The 19,905-nt window shown below is 42.9% G+C and overlaps 1 protein-coding gene across 1 annotated transcript in view; it reads right to left on the minus strand.

Annotated features, from left to right (window-relative positions):
- Positions 1 to 19,905, minus strand: part of CFAP221 (cilia and flagella associated protein 221) — a 101,173-nt gene that overhangs the window by 38,565 nt on the left and 42,703 nt on the right. Inside the window, exons 8-14 of the mRNA XM_041739858.1 lie at positions 13,872 to 14,031; positions 10,191 to 10,311; positions 9,995 to 10,106; positions 9,691 to 9,799; positions 6,980 to 7,067; positions 2,261 to 2,350; positions 417 to 515 (exon numbers count right to left, since the gene is read on the minus strand). Of these exons, the coding sequence (XP_041595792.1) occupies positions 417 to 515; positions 2,261 to 2,350; positions 6,980 to 7,067; positions 9,691 to 9,799; positions 9,995 to 10,106; positions 10,191 to 10,311; positions 13,872 to 14,031 (779 nt within the window). The remainder of the gene's footprint in view (positions 1 to 416; positions 516 to 2,260; positions 2,351 to 6,979; positions 7,068 to 9,690; positions 9,800 to 9,994; positions 10,107 to 10,190; positions 10,312 to 13,871; positions 14,032 to 19,905) is intronic.

Consider the following 19,905-nt stretch of genomic DNA (forward strand, 5'->3'; position numbering starts at 1 on the left):
TGCATATGAAATGTCCAGAAGAGGCGACTCCATAGAGATAAAAAGCAGATGAGTGGTTGCCAGGGACTGGAGGATGGAGAGGACCTGCTAATGGGAACTAGCTTTCTCTTCACGGTGATAAAAAATGTTCTAAGATTAATTGCTGAATCTCTGTGTTGTATATGCCTGAAACTGATATAACAGCATAGGTCAATGACAGACACTTCAATAAAATTTTTTTGAATGTTCTAAAGTTAGATCATGGTGATGGTTGTACAACTCTGTAAATATATTAAGAACCACCAAATTGTGTGCTTTACAATAGTGAATTTTATGGTAAGTGAATTATATCTCGATAGAGCTGTTAAGATTCATTGTTTGATTCCTTGTGAAGAGGACCAAACAAATTAAAATTTCTGTCTGGTGCTGGGACTCACCTTGCGTGCTGCTTGTTGAAACCGCCTCTGCGCCCTAAACCTGTTGGCCCAAGTATTATTAATGAGTGGGTCAAAATTAGGATGGAATTCCTTGATTTTCTGTGAAAATGGAACACAGGCACATCTTAGATTTAAATTTTAACTCCAGGTATGAGCACTTAACAAAAATATTTTAGAGTCTGATCCTAAATCAAGTTATTATTTATTTGTTCTGACATGCATGGAATGAGCATTTATTCATCACTTTTGGTGTACATAGCAGTATAGGGAATCCTTCTTGTGTGGGGGTACCAAAAGTGGGATTTGAGATTTGGGTTTTAAGAAATTGACAGTGTGGTTAGAGAAGCTCAAGCAAACACATGCAGCCCTGAAGAAGAAGAAGAAAGTCATAGTGAAATCAGTCCTACGTGGTGGGTGCTGGCACTGCCTACATAAGCGAGAGGAGCAGACCCTATGATCCCCACTTCGCTCACCCCTGCCTGGGATCACCACCTTGTGCCTGCGTATTGTGGCACTGGGTGCATAGACTGTGGAGGAACTGACGCCTGTGGGTATACTAGGGCCAGCCAGAGCCTCAGGCACTGTAGGTGCTTCAGAGAGAAGCAATATGAAGAAAAAGGCATCAAAAGTGAATTAGGGGCATCTTGGTGACTCAGCTGGTCAAGTGTCTGCCTTTGGCTCAGGTCATGATTCCAGGGTCCTGGAATTGAGCCCAGAGTCGGATTTCCTGCTCAGCTGGGAATCTGCCTCTCTCTCCCTTTGCTCCTCCCCCTGTTTGTGCTCTGTCTCTTGCTCTCTCTCAAAATAAATAAATAAAATCTTAAAAAAGAAAAAAAGCAAATTAGTCTTTTGAGATGCCTGGGTGGCTCCATTGCTGAGCATCCAACTCTTGATTTCAGTTTAGGTCATAATCATTGGGGTTGTGGGATTGAGCCCTGCATGCATCAGGCTCCACACTCAGTGGGGAGTCTGCTGGAGATTCTCTCTTTATCCCTCTGCCTCTGCTCATGTGCACACACTCTCTCGCTAATAAATAAATAAATAACCTTAAAAAAAAGGGATTAGTCTCACATTGGCACATGCAGTGGGCTAGAGGGGAGAGGGAGGAGGGGCAGATACATGAATAAACAATCTGTCTGATTAGTTGAGGGCTGAACTCAGGTGCGGCTTTGTGCAATAGCTACAGGCAAGACTTTGTGGCCAGATTAAACATGGGAGAGAAGAAAAGAGGTAAAAAAAAATTCAGATGTGACAATCCCAGAGATGAAAATTGAGAATGATGGGGTCAGGGGGACATCAGGAAGAATTTTGTCACTGTTACAATTAAAGATTGGGGTTTTAACCAGATATTATCACATGACAGAGGACTCTGATGAAGGGGCCACTGTTCCCATTTTATGTTTGGGACATTGGGTTTTTCCCAGGTCCCAAATCTGTAGGAGAGCTAGGTCTCTGCTTCTGGCTTCCTGTTGTATATCCTGCCCTCCAAGCCAGGGGACAAGGAACAGAGGCCCAAGGACCCACCAGGAGGACCTGTAGACAGAGGCTTGGAGAGCAAAGGAAAACAAGGAGACCAAGAAGGAGAAAGTATACAGGCAGAAAGGAGAAGCCAAAGAATTTAATGCTATTGATTTCAGGGGAAACATTAATAATGACTTTTGATGCCTCACTTGCAAATATATAGTAAAAAACATTCTGAAAATATAAATGAAAATGTAAATGCAAATTAAAACTTAGTAAACATCTCTTGGTAAAAGCATGTCTATAAAATTGTTTAGTGTTTTAAAAATAAGCACATAAAGGGCTGCCAATAATTAGCTCCCAAATAAAGGAAAGTTACCTACTTCTTCTAGGTTGTGAACAACACGTTTGTGGTTGACTTCTGTCGTGAGGCGCTGAAATTCCTCATCCAAAACAGGATCTCCCCTATCTAGCTGGGTTTTTTAATCATTGAAAATATTAAAATTGCATACAAATACACACAACTGTTTATCTCTTTAAAACTGATAGAAACCCATCAAAGGATTGGTCACATCCACCCATGAGGTCTGGTTGGGAGTGGGTGACAAGGTTAAAGTGACCACTGTAATTAAATTCACTGTTTATATATAGGGGATTGTTGCAGACACATGGATTCAGCACTTTATTTTCATAACCAGGGGACAGTGGCTCTAGAAATCATTTCCAAGCCATTAAAAATTCACAGAAAAGATTTTAAGAAACTGAATAACCATGGGAGTGGATTGATTTCATTTAAAAGAAACTTCTCAGTAAAGTTTCAAGCTCTTCAGAGCTGATTATCCCAGGATGGGGTTTAACAAAGGTACGGAATTCCTGCCCTCTCCTGGGTGATGTAGCTGGATCAGGGTCTGCCCCTTCTCTGGAGTAAGTGTCCTCTCACAGGCTGCTCCCCTTCCCCACCTCTGGCTTCCCCGTGCCTCCTCTCCCACCCCCCAGCTCTCTCCTATTCCCCCAGAGCCACGAGCCATGGGACACTCCCCTCCAGGCTGGCTGCTGGGCTTGGATTGGTGTCTACGTACACCTGCCTCCATGGCAAAGGGGACCATATATGCTGCAAGAGCTTGGTTTGTTTTTAACCTGTGGTTTTTATTACTTGTTTGTTAAATTACTTCTAAATATAGCTTGGCTTGTATGTATGCTGTTCACGGTCCATTTTTAAAACACTTAACTGGAAGAAATCTATTCTGGTCACTACATTAACAAGAGAAGAGAGTTCTATTACGGTCACCAGGTGGTGAGCTGTCTAGGTCTGATTAGCACACTTCAGGGAGTTGAGTCTGAGACCGTGGACTTTTGCCTCAAAGTGTAGATTTTGTGGGGAGAGACTCAGACATCCACCACCACTGAAATTAAACAACTTAGAAAAGGGATTGGGGGACGCCTGGGTGGCTGAGCCGTTGAGCATCTGCCTTTGGCCCAGGGTGTGATCCTGGAGTCAAGGGATCGAGTCCCACATCGGGCTCCCTGCAGGGAGCCTGCTTCTCTCTCTGCCTATGTCTCTGCCTCTCTCTCTCTCTCTCTGTGTCTCTCATGAATAAATAAATAAAATCTTAAAAAAAAAAACATTACAACAAAATACTTAAATCCTCTGTCTCTAACAAAACAGTTTTCAAAAAAAAAAGAGAAGGGATTGGCAAGGTAGTTAGCTAGAAGAGAGAGGAGGGTGAGTGAGGTCTTATATCTTTATCAAGGCTCTATTTATTTATGATGAATGTTCTAGAATTTACCATCACTGGTCACCTCCTGAGTGAAAGCCCATCATCCCACTGTAATGCCCACACCTGCCACTTCTTCCACATGCCCTGGGCCTCCAGGTGTTCCTTGCCACTGGGTCACCTGCCAGGATTCAGATGCCTGATGAAATCTCCCAGGCACACAGAATACAGTCTCTGTAACACTTGCTATCCATCTGCACTGGGGCTCGTCCTTTCCTGCTTCCCATGGGCACCTCTGCAAATGCTCACTCCTCTCTGCAGGCCTCTCTCCAGCCCCTGCTCCTGGCTATCTCTGCAGCTGGGTTGGCTTCCTGGGCCACCCAGAAGGACAAGGCCACATGCAGCCTTCAACAGCTCCCTCTCTGCATGCAAATCTGACTACACCATGGTCCCTTCTCCTGGTTAGTGTCAACCTTTCTCTCCAACCATGGCCTACTCCCAAACTTCTTCAGCCTTTTCCTCTGTGATTGCTCTTTGCCCTCAACATACAAATATTCTCAAGTTTTCCAACTTAGAAAACCCCCTCCTTGACACCTCAGCCCCCTCTAATGGTCCATGTCCTGACTCTTCACCCCCAGTCATCTCAACTTCTCAAGAAACCATCTATTCACTTCCATGCATTCCGAGCCAGGGCAATTTGGCTTTTTACCTTCTCCTGTTTCCTAGGATTGGTATTGCCAAGGCAAACAAGGGCTTCCAAGAGGCCAAACACATCATGTGCTTCTCAGGCCTTCCTTGCCATCCTGGATCCCTCCCCATCTGCTTTTTCAGTGTCATCCAGTTCTCCTGACACCCCCTCCTCTGACTATTTCCCTCCTGTCTCCTTCATTGTCTGCTGCTCTCCCCTCAAATCATCCCTATCAAAGCCAGGTTCTCTGGCTTTCCCACCTTCAGCAGCCCTTCCTTGTGCCATTCACTTTCCCCAGGTCATGGTACTGTTCTGTGTTCTGTGTCATGTCTCTGCTGAGGTAGACTTGATCCTGTCATCCACCTGGATGCCCTCCAGTCCCCCCAGATGTAATATGTCCCACATTGAACTTTTCGTCTTCCCCTGTCTTGTTTTTAAGATTGTATTTATTTATTTGAGAGAGAGAAAGAGCAGAGCAAGAGAGAGAGCACAAGTGGGAGAAGGGGCAGAGGGAGAAGCAGATGCCCTGCTGAGCAGGGAACCCAATGTGGGGCTCTATCCAAGGACTCTGGGATCATGACCTGAGCAGAAGGTAGAGGCTTAACAAACTGAGCCACCCAGGGGCCCCATCCCCTTCTTTGATATTAGGAATCTCATTTAAAATCGCCAGCATGGACCCAAGCTAGACACCTAGGAATCATCTTATCCTCTCCCTTTCTTTACTCCTCAGTCACTGCACTTGGCACATTTTAAATTGTCTCTTAATGTTTCTGTGCCCCTTCTGGACTGTGGCTTCTTGAGGGCAGGGATGGTGGCTTATTCACTAGCACAGAGTCTTACAGACAAAGACCCCTCATTAAATACACTTGCAAAATAAACACACAGTTGGGTTTGCCTGTTGACCAAATGCTGGCAATTCCAGCCTTCACTGTCACATTGACCTGGTCATCCCACGTTTGTGTCACCTTCATCTTTAAAACAGCTAGAAAATATCATCCCATTGTGGGGTGGACAGAAGACTTAATATTTTGTTTTAAAAAGTCAAATGCCAGCAAATGGCACTACAATCAAACTAAATTTAAATGCCAATCTAACAGGTGCCTTCCCTAAATGCTAAGATATACTAATGTAATCATCCTATATTCTTTCTTTTGTCTCTTACAAAAAATAAAGAAATGCAAGATAAATTTATTCAAATATCTGATCTGGACTCAGAAAGAAAATCTAGAGAGGGCATCTGGATGGCTCAGTCCATTAAGCGTGTGCCTTCAGCCATTAGCTCAGGTCAGGATATCAGGGTCCTGGGATTGAGCCCTGCATTGGGCTCCCTGCTCAGCAGGGAGTTTCCTTCTCCCTCTGATTCTGCCCCCGGCTCTTGTACTCTTTTCTTCTCAAATGAACAAATAAATTTTTTTTAAAAAAAGAAAAAATCTAGGAAGAAAAGGGTATTCTATATGAGAAATATATTCATATCCAACAAGATCCCTATTTTCCCCCAATCTCTCCTACCCAATGCCGCCTCTGTGTGTAGCTTACACACAGCTTACACTCTCAAGCTTAAATATGTGTATTATGGTTGAATTATATCCCTCTGAAATTCATATGTTGAAATCTTAACTCCTAGTCACATCTTTGAAAATAGTTTTCGAAAATGTAATCAAGTTAAAAGGAGGTCATAGGGTGGACCCTCCTCCAATGTGACTGGTGTCCTATAATTTATAAGTGGAAATTTGGAAAAGACAACAATGTGAAGGCACAGGGAAAAGATGGTCTACAAGTCAAGAAGACAGATCAGTCCCTTATATCTCTTGGAAGGAACCAACTCTATCAGCACCTTGGTCTTAAGCTTCTAGAGTGGTAAGAAAATATATTTCTGTTGTTTACACCACCCAGTCTATGGTACACTTTGTTATGGCTGCCCGAGCAGACTAATATGATATGGGATGATTCTGCAAGTCCTACCCTGCAAGTTCTACAAAGGCTGAACCCCTGAGACAGGAAGCCCAAGCCAAGCCCTATCTCCTCTGGCCCATGTGTGTCCTGTGCTCCAGTGACTATGGGCCTGTCCCCAGTGTCCCCTGCCACCTGCCCTCAGGGAACAAGGTCTCTCACACCGTGGTGAGGTTGGGAGTGTGGCACTCTATCTACTATTACCATCTCCACCCTCCCCTCTCTGAGCCCACAGTTACTGCCTTGGGAACCCTGCCATGGTCCCTTCCCCTCAATCAGTTTCCAACCCCCTGCTCAGCCCTCTTGTGTGTCTCTGACTTAGAACTTTTGTCTGGCTCTGGCATCACTCCTGGTCACTGTCTTTGGATCCCTCTTACTTTCATGCCCTGCAGATCATGGGATAGGTGTACATCATGGCCAAAATTCCAGCCTGAATTCGAGGCATTCCCCTCCCTCTGAATTGAATGCCTTTGTCCTTTTACTACCTTTCAAAATCATACCATGTCTTCCAGGAAGTTTTCCGTTCAGATGAGCTCTCTCTCTTCTCTGGCTTTTGACACCCCACAATACTTAGTACAGGTCTCTTGTGACATCTACAGCCAACCTTGATTTACAGTTAACAATTGTCATCAGCCTCCTCCCCTCCCAACCGAACTATGTTTTCTTTCTTCTGATGTGGCACGTTGCATATAGCAGGAATTCAAACTATTTAGTGCAATCAATATCATCGAATTGGCATTGATTCTGACCTTATATTTGGCGTTTTCTCTTTGCCGTTGTTCAGTGAGGTCTTTTCTAAATTTAAAAGACATATGATCTTTACCAAGGTGCACCTGCCTGGAGAGAGAAAAAAAAAAAACTTCCAGCTTCCAAAACCCGTAAGAATACCATGGTCAATTTGGAGATGGAGTATCTTGTTGATTCTCCACAAAGGGTGCTGAGGAAGGGTGTTGAGATTCTGGAGGAGGGCCATGGGGGAGAGAAGATGTAGAGACTACAGTAGCATAACTGACATGAAGACTGTTCTACAAAAGGAAGCTTCTCTTCTAGCCATGCGTACTGAATATGTATAAGTTAAAAAAATCTGGATTATCAACATCACTAGTCATTAGGGAAATGCAACTCAAAACCACAATGACTGATGTGCTACATTACACCCACTAGGATGGTGATGATGATGATGATGATGATAAGAGTGAAGGAAAAAAACAGGCCTTGCCAAGGATGTGGACAAATCGGAACGCTGTACATTGCTGATGGGAACATAAAAGGGTGCAGCCACAGTGGAAAACAGTCTGGCAGTTTCTTAAAAAGTTAAACATATAGTTACCATATGACCAAGAAATTCCCCTCTTATGTATATACCCCAGAGAACTGAAAAGATATGTTCACACAGGAACTTGTATGTAAATATTCACAGCAGTATTATTCATACTAGTCAAAAAGTGAAAACCACCCAAATGTCCATCAACTGATAAATGGGTAAACAAAATGTAATATGGCCGTGCAATGGAGTAGTATGCAGTCATAAAAAGGAATGAAGTCTTGATAGATGCTATGATGTAGATAAACCTTCATATCACATTAAAGAAGCCAGTTACAAAAAGGCCCCCTAGGTATATATGATTCCATTTATTTGAAATGTCTGGCATAGGCAAATCTATGGAGATATAAATCAGATTGGCAGTCATCAAGGGCTGAGAGGGGAGAGAGGAACTGGAAGTGACTGTTTAATGGATGTGGGGTTTCCCTCTGGAGTAATGCAAATGTTTGGGAGTCGAGTGGTGACGATGGTTGCACAATCCTGTGAATATACTAATAACTTCTGCATTGTACACTCTAAAACGGTTAACATGGTGAATTTTGTGCTTGGTGAATTTGACCACAGTTTAGACAACTCTAGTATATAATATATCAATCATGAAGCCTGGCACATGTTCAAAATAAATAGTAGCTATGGTTTTAAAAGGGGAGAAGTTGTCTGGAGAACTGTTTGACCAAAGCAAACTAGAGAGACTTGGAAGCTAAATACAAATTGTCTGACCTTTGTTTGGATGCTGGATTCTTCTCCAAAAACAAACCAGCCAAAAGTACAGATAGAAAGGGCATTATTGAGACAATCAGGTAAATCTGCATATAGGCTGGTGATTATAATGTCATGGCATCAACACTCGATTTCTTAGCAGTGATTATGGTAATGTCGGAGCATGTCCTAGTCTTAGGAGGTACGTGCTAATGTGTCTAAGAGCGAAGCTTCATGATGTCAGCAACTTACTTTCAAATGCTTCAAAAGCAGGTGTGTGTGAAGTGTGCATTTGTGTGTGTGTGTGTGTGTGTGTGTGTGTAGACAGGGGAAATATATTTGGCATAATGTCAACAACTGGTGAACCTCTGTAAGTGTATATGGGTGTTACTGGCAGGTTTAAAAAGTTTTCAACAAAAAAAGTTGGGGGAGAAAATATTCAGTGAATAACCCAGCAATCAAAACTGAATTTAGGCTGTGATTTCAGGCGTGTTACAAAGAAGCACAGGAGGAAGGAAATACACCAGTGTTAAAGTGGTCATTGCGTTACAGCAGATTTTTTTTCCCTTCTCTCCACTTAAAAATATTTTTTTTCAGGTTTCCTACAATGACATTGTGACCATTTTTTTTTTTAATAATAGGGAAAGAGTATTTTAAGAAATGATCTGCAGTTACTTGGGATACTTCCCATTTACCCAGGGCCAGACCATGAACAAAGGCTGTTGCGGAGGAGAAGGTACTTCTATGAGGAACAAAGGCCACTGTCCTGTGCTAGCAGGGTGGCTGGGGGACACCTGTGAAGGCCTGGGAGGTCGGTGCATATTCTTTCTGTGCAGAAATGTAGAGGTGGGGCATGGGCAAGGGGCCTCTCAAAGACTCCTTCTAAGAGTCTCTTTTTCAGCTCACGAGTTTCTAAAGTTTACTTCAGTGAAATCTCTGTGTGTGGATGCATCTGGTATGATCCAGTAGGACACTGTGGATAGGGCTGCCTTTTGACTGCAGGAACACAAGACAGAGAGAGGTCTCACGGCTGAGTTTTGGAACATCCCCCGGGAGCCTCGCCCACCCCAGCCTGCACGGCTGGGCTCCCCAGAGACACTGGGGGCACACAGCCCAGGGCACAGGGGGCTGGGGCGGGATTTGAGGCACCTGGGGAGATGGGGTGCTGGTGGCAGTGGCCAGCAGGGAGCAGTGTCCTGGTGTCTCCCACAGTTCACTCTGGTTATGCCACTGTCTGGTGTCACTTAGGCAAGAACATAGCTTGGTCACAGTGATTTATGCCCAATGGAAACTTCTAAGGTCCATTGGAAGAGAGGGAATAATCAAACTTTTCAAAGGGCATAAAAAGCTATTATGTTTCATCGTGTCTCAAGTATAACAAGCCATTACTAAAAACACTGTACTGTCCCTTGGTATAAATAATTGCTCAATATTTACCACTTAAGGTGATTTTCAATCTCTTCATAAGTGTTGTGTCTGACTTTCTGTTCAAAGAGTGCTTCCTTCATCTGTCTTGTTTTTGAAATCTCGTGGCCTTGGTCCAAGACTGAGGGCAGGAGCAAACAATGATTATACTAGTAATCAAATCAGAATCATTTGCTGAGAGAAAAACACATTTCTAATGGCAAAACATAACAGCAGTCTAACTCAGTTTTGCTGTTGTTCATAAATAGTAAATGTGACAAGCAATAATTCTTTCCTGTTCTGCCAGCGGCTGATTTATAATGGATCAACTTGTTACCTTCTCTTAATTCTTTAATCTTCAATTTTCCTGGTTCTTGGTTTAAAACAGTTGCGACAGCAAATGGATTCGATAAATCTACCGGAAATCTCAGGTTCTGATAGTCAATTTCCTGAGACCAAAATCAGGAGGGAAAATTCATTATTTTGCTTCTCTATCCTTCCTTCCATCATGCTGAGAATAATGCCCAGGTTACCTTAATCTTTGGAGGCTTTAGTTTTTGTGGCATTCGCTGAAAATGTATCTGTGTCATCGCCTTTTCTGGAGGAACGTCCACTCTTTTAGAAAGAGCATTTAATCTTTCAAATTCTTCTAATCTATAGTTTAAAACAGGTATTAAATTACTATATGTTCCAATAACTCAAGGTTCCTATTTTTTAAGGCTTTTTATTTTTAAGCAATCTCTGCACCTAACATGGGGCTCGAATTTACAATCCTGAGATCAAGATTCGCATGCTCTACTGAATGAGCCAGGCAGGTGTCCCACAAGGTTCCTATTTTTATGTTCCTTCTGATAATATCATAACTTTCGGTCTGTTAATGACTATGTCTAAATGAAAAATAAATCTGTGTGCTAAAACAGTGGTCTACTAAAATCAATGTAATGTCTATACCAGAGTGTAATCCTCTATGTCAAAATAGTCTACCAGCGGCTGCTATTCCTCTCACCTTCTCAAAGAACATAACAAGTGGACAATGTGACATGCTGAAAAATGCTCTCCTGGTCTAGTGTTATTCATTTCTAGGCTGTTGGTTTCCAATAGCTAAATCTACTACATTGAAAAAATCTTATAATGATTTATGCTCCTGGTAAAAGCATGATTATGCCCACTGTTTATAGTAAGATCTTTTTAAAAAGTGGCGCAGATTCACGAAAACTGACTTTGGACATATGGAGGTATAGACAGTGCTACTACCATGCCTAGAGAAATTCCTGGAGTTATTTATTATGAGCTGTAGTAGAACTACATCATGTTCAATGCCACAAAGCACTTCCTTAAAGGAGAATGTGTGAACACTTGTTTTGCAGGATTACATATGTCCATTATATTACAGAAATAAGAATACACCAACATTCATTCATTCTGATGAATGAACATTCGCTGAGCACCTACTGAACAGGCTCCACTGCACAACATAGGGGACATGCCAGCAATCTCAAACTTAAGGTCGCCTATATAAGAGTACCCTGAAAGCTCAATGCCCGAGAGAACGTGTCCTTTGATGAGATACATACTGACCAATAGGCTATGATGTGCAGGGCAGAGACACTGGGTTATGGAAGTGGCTGTGGCCCAGCATCCACACCTCATCAGAGCTTACTTACATCACCTCTGCTATAAATATTGGGAAATTACAAAAAATTTTTGAAGGTGTTAAAAAATTAAGTTCCTTAGGCACCTGTATGGCTTAGTCGGTTAAGGGTCTGCCCTCAGCTCAGGTCATGATCTCGGGGTCCTGGGATCAAGCCCCACATAGGGCTCCCTGCTCAGCGGGGAGTCTGCTTGTCCCTCTTCCTCTGCCCCTCCCCTCGGTCACACTATCTCTCTCAAATAAATAAAAATATTTTAAAAAATTAGATTAAGGAATCTAATTGCTGATAATGGAAATGAAGGGGTCTAAGAAAGTGATAAATTGTAATAAGGAGTTACTCATGGAACTTGAGTAGGTCCCTCACACACCATATTCTGAAACAACAACAAAAAGCAACCTGTGAAACTTTCAGAGAACACCGTGGCTAGGATAATTTTTTTCCTTCGTGGTGCAACTCATATGTTACAGTACTATGCACAGTCTGGGGAGACATGCAGGTCTTGAGATGTCCTTGCAAACATTAAGACTGCACTAAATGAGATGAACTGAACTCCAGCTGGGTGACCAATAATAGTTTAGAGATAGTGTATGTCTGCATTTGCAGGGGGCTTCTTCCAGCTTCTACCAGACAACGCTCTCGTATATTTAAGAACATGTCTGTGGGAAGCAAAAATCCCACTCAAGTGATGTCCTTAAGAAAACCATTTGTATATTGCAGCATATGATGTGACATGGTAAATAGCATTTTCTTGGCCAGTTATCTAATACCAGAAAAATTACTACTGTCTTTTATTTATATCCAATGCTGCTTGTTTATTGCCAGAATTAGTTTATATCTACCAAGGTTACTTGCAGGATTTGGGTTCAGCAGGTCACACTAACATTCTATAGTTGATTTAGGCTGCTTTGAATTTTTAGGAACAAAATCATAATATAAATATATAATAACATTGGGTGTTATACTATATGTTGGCAAATTGAATTTAAATTAAAAAACATATAATAAATCATGAGGTTAGTTCATATTTTGATATAAGAATGTTACTCTACTTTTTAAAAAGATTTTATTTATTCATGAGAGACACAGAAAGGCAGAGACATAGGCAGAGGGAGAAGCAGGCTTCCTGTGGGGAGCCTGATGCGGGACTTGATCCCAGGCCCCCAGGACAAGACCTGAGCCAAATGCAGATGCTTAACCACTGAGCCACCCAGGTGCCCCTGTAACTCTACTTTTAATACACGTAATGATGTTAAAATGTGATGTGTATCTATATGTGAGGGGAGAGAAGCAATATCCAGCTATTTATCATTTTCAAAAATCTGTAAGGATTTCCCAAGGTTAGAATTTATACTGTGACAAGTTTTCCTTTAGCTTTTATAAAAATCATGCATACTAGGAGAAGCTTATCATTTTGACCAAGTACATTGGGATATAAAAATACAAGCTCACATTCAAAAGGAAGTAGAAGTTCAGAAAAAATTTGTTATGAAATAAAACTTAATCCCATTTCACACCTTTACTCTGACCTGAATGCTTATGATTCGTAAAAAAACAACACCCCCCCCCCTGCCAAAATCCAACAAAACCTCCCATGTGGCACGTTTTCATTTTTGCCTTACACTGAAATCACTTGTTAAACATGACTTATTTTGGCTTCTCTGCTGTGAGCATCTTCAGAATGTGGACTGTGTCCCATGAGGCTTTGCAATGGACACCGCACACAACAGGCACTCAATTAATTATAATGTCGGGACGCCTGGGTAGCTCAGTGGTTGAGTGTCTGCCTTTGGCTCAGGGCGTGATTCCTGGGTCCAGGATCGAGTCCCGCATTGGGCTTCCTGTGAGGAGCCTGCTTCTCCCCTCTGCCTGTGTCTCTGCCTCTCTCTGTGTCTCTCATGAATAAATGAATAAAATCTTTAAAAAAATTAATTATAGTGTTATATTGGCATTTCAAAAATGGTTATGTTCTTCCTGTCTTATTATTTAAATTTGAAAGAGTGGGGCGCCTGGGTGGTTCAGTCAGTTAAATGTCTGGCACTTGATTTCGGCTCAGGTCGTAATTCAAGGGTCGTGGTATCAAGCCCCTTGTCCGGCTTTGTGCTCAGTGTGGAGTCTGCTTAAGATTCCCTCTCCCTCTGCCTCAGCCTCTCCCACTTGTGCACACATGCACTCTCTTTCTCAAATGAATAAATAAACCTTAAAAAAATAAAATCGAAGGAGGGCAATACATATGGTCATATATGTACATATATGTAACATACACATATATAATACATACATATGGTCAAAAGTTGACCAGCACAGCAGCAGTAATCAAGGAAAGCAAGTATCCCTCCATCCACCTCTTCTCGATCATATTTTCCCCTCTTGGCAGAAACAACGACTGCAACAAGCCTAGAGCTATTCTATTCTATGCATTACTGTTATATTTTCTGAAAGCTCAACATTTTAAGTACGGTTTTGATGGCATTCTAAGAAAGACAGAATGCAAGAAATAGAGATTTGGATTCTTTTTATAACAAAATGTTAGGAAGAAATAAAGACATTCCAAAGCTGCCATACGGTAAAGCCACGTTGGGATGGCAGGTTCCGGTGAAGACACATTCATATGGCTGAGAGTTGAACTGTGAGATCCACAGCTGCATTTTTATCTGTGCAATCCCATACTGAAATGGTGTGAATTTGACAGTCACGTTCATCTTCCCATTAGCTGGGATTATTCCTGAGGGGAAAGAAATGAGACAACAGGATTCTTTCTCTTGTGAAGCCCTGTCAAAGAGGCTCACACACGCACATACAGACACGTTCTTCCCGTGGTAAGCACAAGTATTTCTATTTTCTTTATATATAGTCTTTTCATTAAATCCATGTGAATCAACTTCTGCATGTTTGCATTGATCTTATTTGCCAATTGCTGTGTTAATTATTTATAATAATTATTTGACTCTCAGTTATATACATACACAACCATCAGTGTGAGTCAGATACGTGCTCCTAGAACTATAATGTTTAAGCCAATTACCAGATGTTGGTGTTTGGTGTTTTTTTTTTTTTTAAGATTTTATTTATTTATTTGGGGGGGAGAGAGAACAAACAGTGGGGTGGGGCAGAGGGAGACAGAGAGAGAGCAGCAGATTCCCCACTGAGCAGGAAGCCTGATATGGGGCTCGATCCCAGGACCCTGGGATCATGACCTGAGCCCCAAAGGCAGAATGCTTAACCAACCGAGCTACCCAGGTGCCCCCAGATATGAGTGTTAATGCTGTAACAAGGAAAGCTAGGAACATACATACAAGTTTCTGTCCAAATAATCCAGTTCCCAACATTTTGGTGTCATTTGAATCTCTCCTTCCAAATCTTTGGGATGAACAACCGCTCCCTCTGAAGTCCAATATCCCACCATGCCTTATTCCTCTTTTGCATCTCTAGTATCAACAGGGCTTGGAACATAGTAAGTGCTCAACAAGCATGGGAAGAAAAATAAAAGGGAGAAAGGGAAGGAGCGAGAGAGAGGGAAGAAAAGAGGAAGCATCAATGTAGTAGACACAAGACAGGCTAATGTTCTCTCTGATTGCCACTGAAGGCTCTTTGGTTTGCCTTCTAGATAATTCCTTATGTCCCCCCTGTATCTTGCCTTTACACGGTCCCTGTAGGGGCTCTACACAATTCCCTCATATTTACTTGGCATACCCTCCTTCCTATGTAGGCACTTCTCCAAATCTTGTACCACTGTCTCCTTTGTTCTCTATGCTCAAACCACATGAGCCTTTCATTTGGCTATCTACGTATTCACTAAGCACTTACTGTGTGCCAGGCAATGTATTAGGCACCTGAGAAACAGGAATAAACAGAACAAAGTCCCAGATCTCACAGGGTTTACATTCTAGCTGGAGACAGCAAACAAGCAAACACAAAATGAATATAAAATATAAAGTCATGTCATGAATACCAACAAGAAAAATAAAGCAGGGTATGAGGGAGGCAGGCAAAACATGTCATGCTATTTAAGAGGGGATGAACAAAAGGCTTCTCTGGTGAGAAGATGTTGCAGCCAAGACCTGAAGGAGGAGAAGGACCCAGGCGCTCACCGTCCTACAGTGAGCTCCCGCTGCCTCAGGGCCTTGGTGTTTGCTATTTCCTCAGCCTGGAAAGCCTTTTGTCCAGATCTTCTTTTAGTTTTTTAATCCTACTCTCTTAAATCACTGTTTTGCCATCTGCCCTCCCCTAGGCTCAAATACAGTTTTACAAAAGCAAGGTACCTGCCTGTTACTATGTTCCCAGCCCAATAAACACTTGTTGAATGAGTGAATGAACCAAGTTTCACAGGAAACTCCTCCTGATTCTCCATCCTTAGGAGCCTTCACCCCACCACACACTTCTGTCAGCCCTGTGGTACCCAGCTGCCACCTAGACTGTTACCTTCTCAAGTTCATAACTCTCCCACTAGACTGCAAGGCCCTAAAGCTGACACTGGGCCCCAAAGCCCTGGATTCCTAGTGCAGTGCTTCAGAAATAGCTATTTGTCAACTTCCTGAAGTACCAGTCCAAATCTTTTTTTAAAAAATTCAACATTTTATTTATTTATCTGAGGCAGAGAGAGAGAGAATGAGAGAGCACAAACAGGGGGTGGAGAGAGGGAGAAACAGACTTCCTGCTGAGTAGGGAGTCCAATGTGAGGCTTGATCCTGAGACCCTGAGATCATGACCTGAACTGAAGGCAGATGCTTAACCAACTGAGCCACCCAGGTGCCCCCAGAAGTCCAGATCTTTAAATGACATCCACTAGTGACCCAAGAGCTCACTGCAGGGGTGAGTGAATCAGCAGAAAGGCAATGTTCCATAGGCCAACCTAGGATCAGCTGAACAGAAACTCCAAGGTGTGCTCTTCAGTACCTTGACCACCTACTAGGTCAGAAAATACACTATCTGACCTGTAGTTCACTGGGGGCTTTAGATGAAGAACATTCTATTGCTTCTGTTCTAGCTCATTAACTTACAAAAAAAAATAACAAGCTCTGGAGCAAGGATTAATGTTTGCCTTGACCTGGCTGATTTATTCTTAAGTGCTTTCAGCCCACACCTAATACATAAAGCACACTGGAGGTGTAGCCCAGGCAACCAGAGTACACTGCTTTTTTCCATTAGCAGGGATACCAGTTAGCACAGCTCTGTTAACGGAACTTGGCTGCAGCTGATTGTCAGATGTTAATAGCTCTTAGAGGCGTGCCTACCTAGCAGAGGCAGCCTACTGCTTGGTGAAAACTAATGGTGGGAGAAGGGACTTGCTAGTCTCCCGTTTTTTTTTTTAAAGCTTTCTTTTTTTTTTAGGATTTATTTATTTATGAGAGAGAGAGAGAGAGAGAGAGAGAGAGAGAGGCAGAGACATGGGAGGAGGGAGAAGCAGGCTCCATGCTGGGAGCCCGACATGGGACTCAATCCCAGGACTCCAGGATTGCTCCCTGGGCCAAAGGCAGGCGCTAAACCGCTGAGCCACCCAGGGATCCCCAAGTCTCCCATTTTTAAAGTGAGAAGGCTTCCCCTGCCCCCAAATTACAACTCTGTTTTAAAAAACCCAAACCCCGATTTAATGGCTTCAGTCTAATTTCAGATTACCACCCTTAACATCAGCAGGGATAATGTTAAATCACAGGGCAGGGAGGCTGGTAAGGCAGAGGGAGAGAGGAAAGGAAAATTGAGAAATAAACTAAAGGCTAAGAAAATCCTAGTCTATCAATAAAATGGGTATAATGAAGAAAATGTAGCAACCTGAAAAATGCCGTAATGATTAACGAAGTGACCAGAAATTATCACTGGATCTTTGCCTTGATGATAATTATGTAAAGTATGCATAAATACAGCCAATCACTAAAAGGAGATAGGAAAATAAAAGTATGTTATTTGTTAGGGCAGTTAGGCCCAGGATGGGGATCATTTTTTAAACATTTTTCTTTCATCTCCATACAGCATCATTACAATATTGTTATACTTTTAAAATAACTTTTTCTTCAAAATCCTCAGAAAGCACATATTATCCTTCCTAAATTATCACAGAGTCATGTAAGCCACATGCTTGAAGCGTTAGTAAGTAATGGTTTTAATCTTCCAGGATTTAGGGTTTTACGAGCTGTGTGATTTGGGGTAAATTTCTTAATCTCTCTAAGCTTTGGGTGGGAATTTAATAGCTGTGTAGTTTAAAAATCGCCCATGAACAAGCTGTTGATGAACTCTGTTTTGAATTCACTGGGCTACAGAAGGGGGGGCTTCAAGAGTGTTCCTCCCATCTGACTCACCCCTATGAATCACATGCCATGCACTGGGACACTTGCAGGCCACCATCACTGCCCAGGGCGTAGGGACAACACTGACTCTGACTCGTCGGGCCCTGTATGAGCTCTGTGGCTTGGCTTGCTACTTCACCCAAGCCTCAGTTTTCTCATCAGCAAAATGGGACAAGGTTTAAAGGAGAAAAGAATGTACAAGGTCTGGGATAATGCTAATTACTCAGTACACAGTGTGTGTCCTATAAATGTGTCCTTCCCAACGTTTGTGCCAAACAAAATGAGTAATAATTTATTGTGTCAGGAAGAGGGGGCTAGCTCCTGGCTGGTCAGTTGGTGGAATGTGTGACTCTTGATATTGGGGCTGTGAATTGGGAGTCCCACATTGGGCGTGGAGCCTATTTAAAGAAAAAAGTTACAAAATATAAAATGTCAGGGGGTTCTGGATAACTCAGTTGGTTAAACAGCCAGCTCTTGATTTCGGCTCAGGTTGTGATCTCAAGCTCCTGGGATGGAGGAGCCCCACATTGGGCCCCATCCTCAGCAGGAAGTCTGCCAGAGATTCCCTCTCCCTCTGCCCCTCTCCTGTGTGCTCTCTCTCTCTCAAATAAATAAATAAATCTTTAAAAAATAAATAAAATAGAGGATCCCTGGGTGGTTCAGAGGTTTAGTGCCTGCCTTCGGCCCAGGACATGATCCTGGAGTCCTGGGATCGAGTCCCACATCAGGCTCCCTGCAGGAAGAGGAAATATTTCTTGGAAAAAGTTATATAGTTGACTATGGATCATGACAGCGAGGGGCACTGACCCCCTGTGAAACTGAACACCCATATATAACTTTTGCCTCCCCCAAAACAACAAATAGCCTACTGTTGACCCAAAGTCTTACCAATAACATGAACAATTAACACATATTTGTATGTATGTTCTGCGTATGATAGGTAATATGCTTACCATAAAGCAAGTCAGAGAAAAGAAGATATTAAAAGAATCATAAGGAAGAGAAGATACATTTGCAATTGTGCTGTACTTATTGAAAAAAATCTGCATAGAAGTGGACCTGCGCAATTCAAACATGTATGATCAAAGGTTAACTGTACCTGACCCATTTGAGTTCTAAAGAAGGAAGACGCAATTGCCTCATGATGCCAAGCCACGGATGAGTTTCCCAAAGTACTAGGTCTTTCTTTTTGCGCACAAAAGTGCCAAATGCAGGAGATTCTACTAGTCAAAACACAAGGGCTGGGCTGCCTCTGGGAAGGTCTATTTTAAAATTTAGGCCCAGGGGAGCCTGGGTGTCTCAGTCGGTTAAGTGTCTCCCTTCACCCTCTCATCCCCAAACCCCAACCCTGCTCATGAGTATGTGCTCTCTCGGAAGAAAAAAAAAATTTAGGCCTGGGGACTTTCTGTAAAGGGGTGAAATATGAGCGCTGAGGCTTTCAGTTAACAGCGTTCACTTCTAAGTTTCCCTGGGGAAGAAACAACTTGCTCAGCTGATGCAGAAGGGGGACAGATACTGCTAATCACCCCAGGACTTATTTTATTTATTTATTTATTTATTTATTTATTTATTTATTTATGAGAGAGAGAGAGAGAGAGAGCAAGAGAGAGAAAGTGCACACACACAGATGAGAGTAGGATAGAGAGAGAGAATCTCCAGCAGACTCAGTGCTAAGTCCCCGTTCAATCTCACAACCTTGAGATCGTGACCTGATCCTAAAGCAAGAGTCAGATGCCTAACTGATTGAGCACCCAAGGCACCCAGGCACCCCTCCTAGCACTTATTTTAACCTTTAATTCCCTTCTCTCTCCAGCAAGCCTTGGTGACTGAAACCAGAAACAATCAGTAAAATGGAGTCTTTGGGGATCTTTTCCTCCCTGACCATCAAATGGCCAAAATGCAGACACTGGGAGCAGGAGCAGGACAGCCTGGGGGCCCTGCCCATGCTAATGGAAGCTGAGGAGCAGTCTGAGTAGACGGATGCTAGGGAGAGCCAAGTCAGGCCGGTAATTCATTTGCTGTCAAGCTGTAACCTGCAGGCAGGGAGCAGTGACTGCAGCACACAGGTATTACATGGCCACGGTCCTGGGCGCTGTCCAGCACACAAGGTGCTCTGGGAGGCCAGAGAAGCTGTATGGGTTGCTTATCGCTGAATTTAAGAGCTGCATGAGGCATCATGCACAGCGCCTGCATTTCCCCATCACCCAGAGGGATGCCAGGAGCTATGTCCCCTGTCCCCAGCCTCACCAACCCTTCAGTAAAGCCTGATCATGCTACCATTTGCCATCCAGGCCAAGCTGGGCTTCCTTCCTAAGGCA

The sequence above is a fragment of the Vulpes lagopus genome, chromosome 24, assembly GCF_018345385.1.
Source record: "Vulpes lagopus strain Blue_001 chromosome 24, ASM1834538v1, whole genome shotgun sequence".
Taxonomy (NCBI): domain Eukaryota; kingdom Metazoa; phylum Chordata; class Mammalia; order Carnivora; family Canidae; genus Vulpes; species Vulpes lagopus.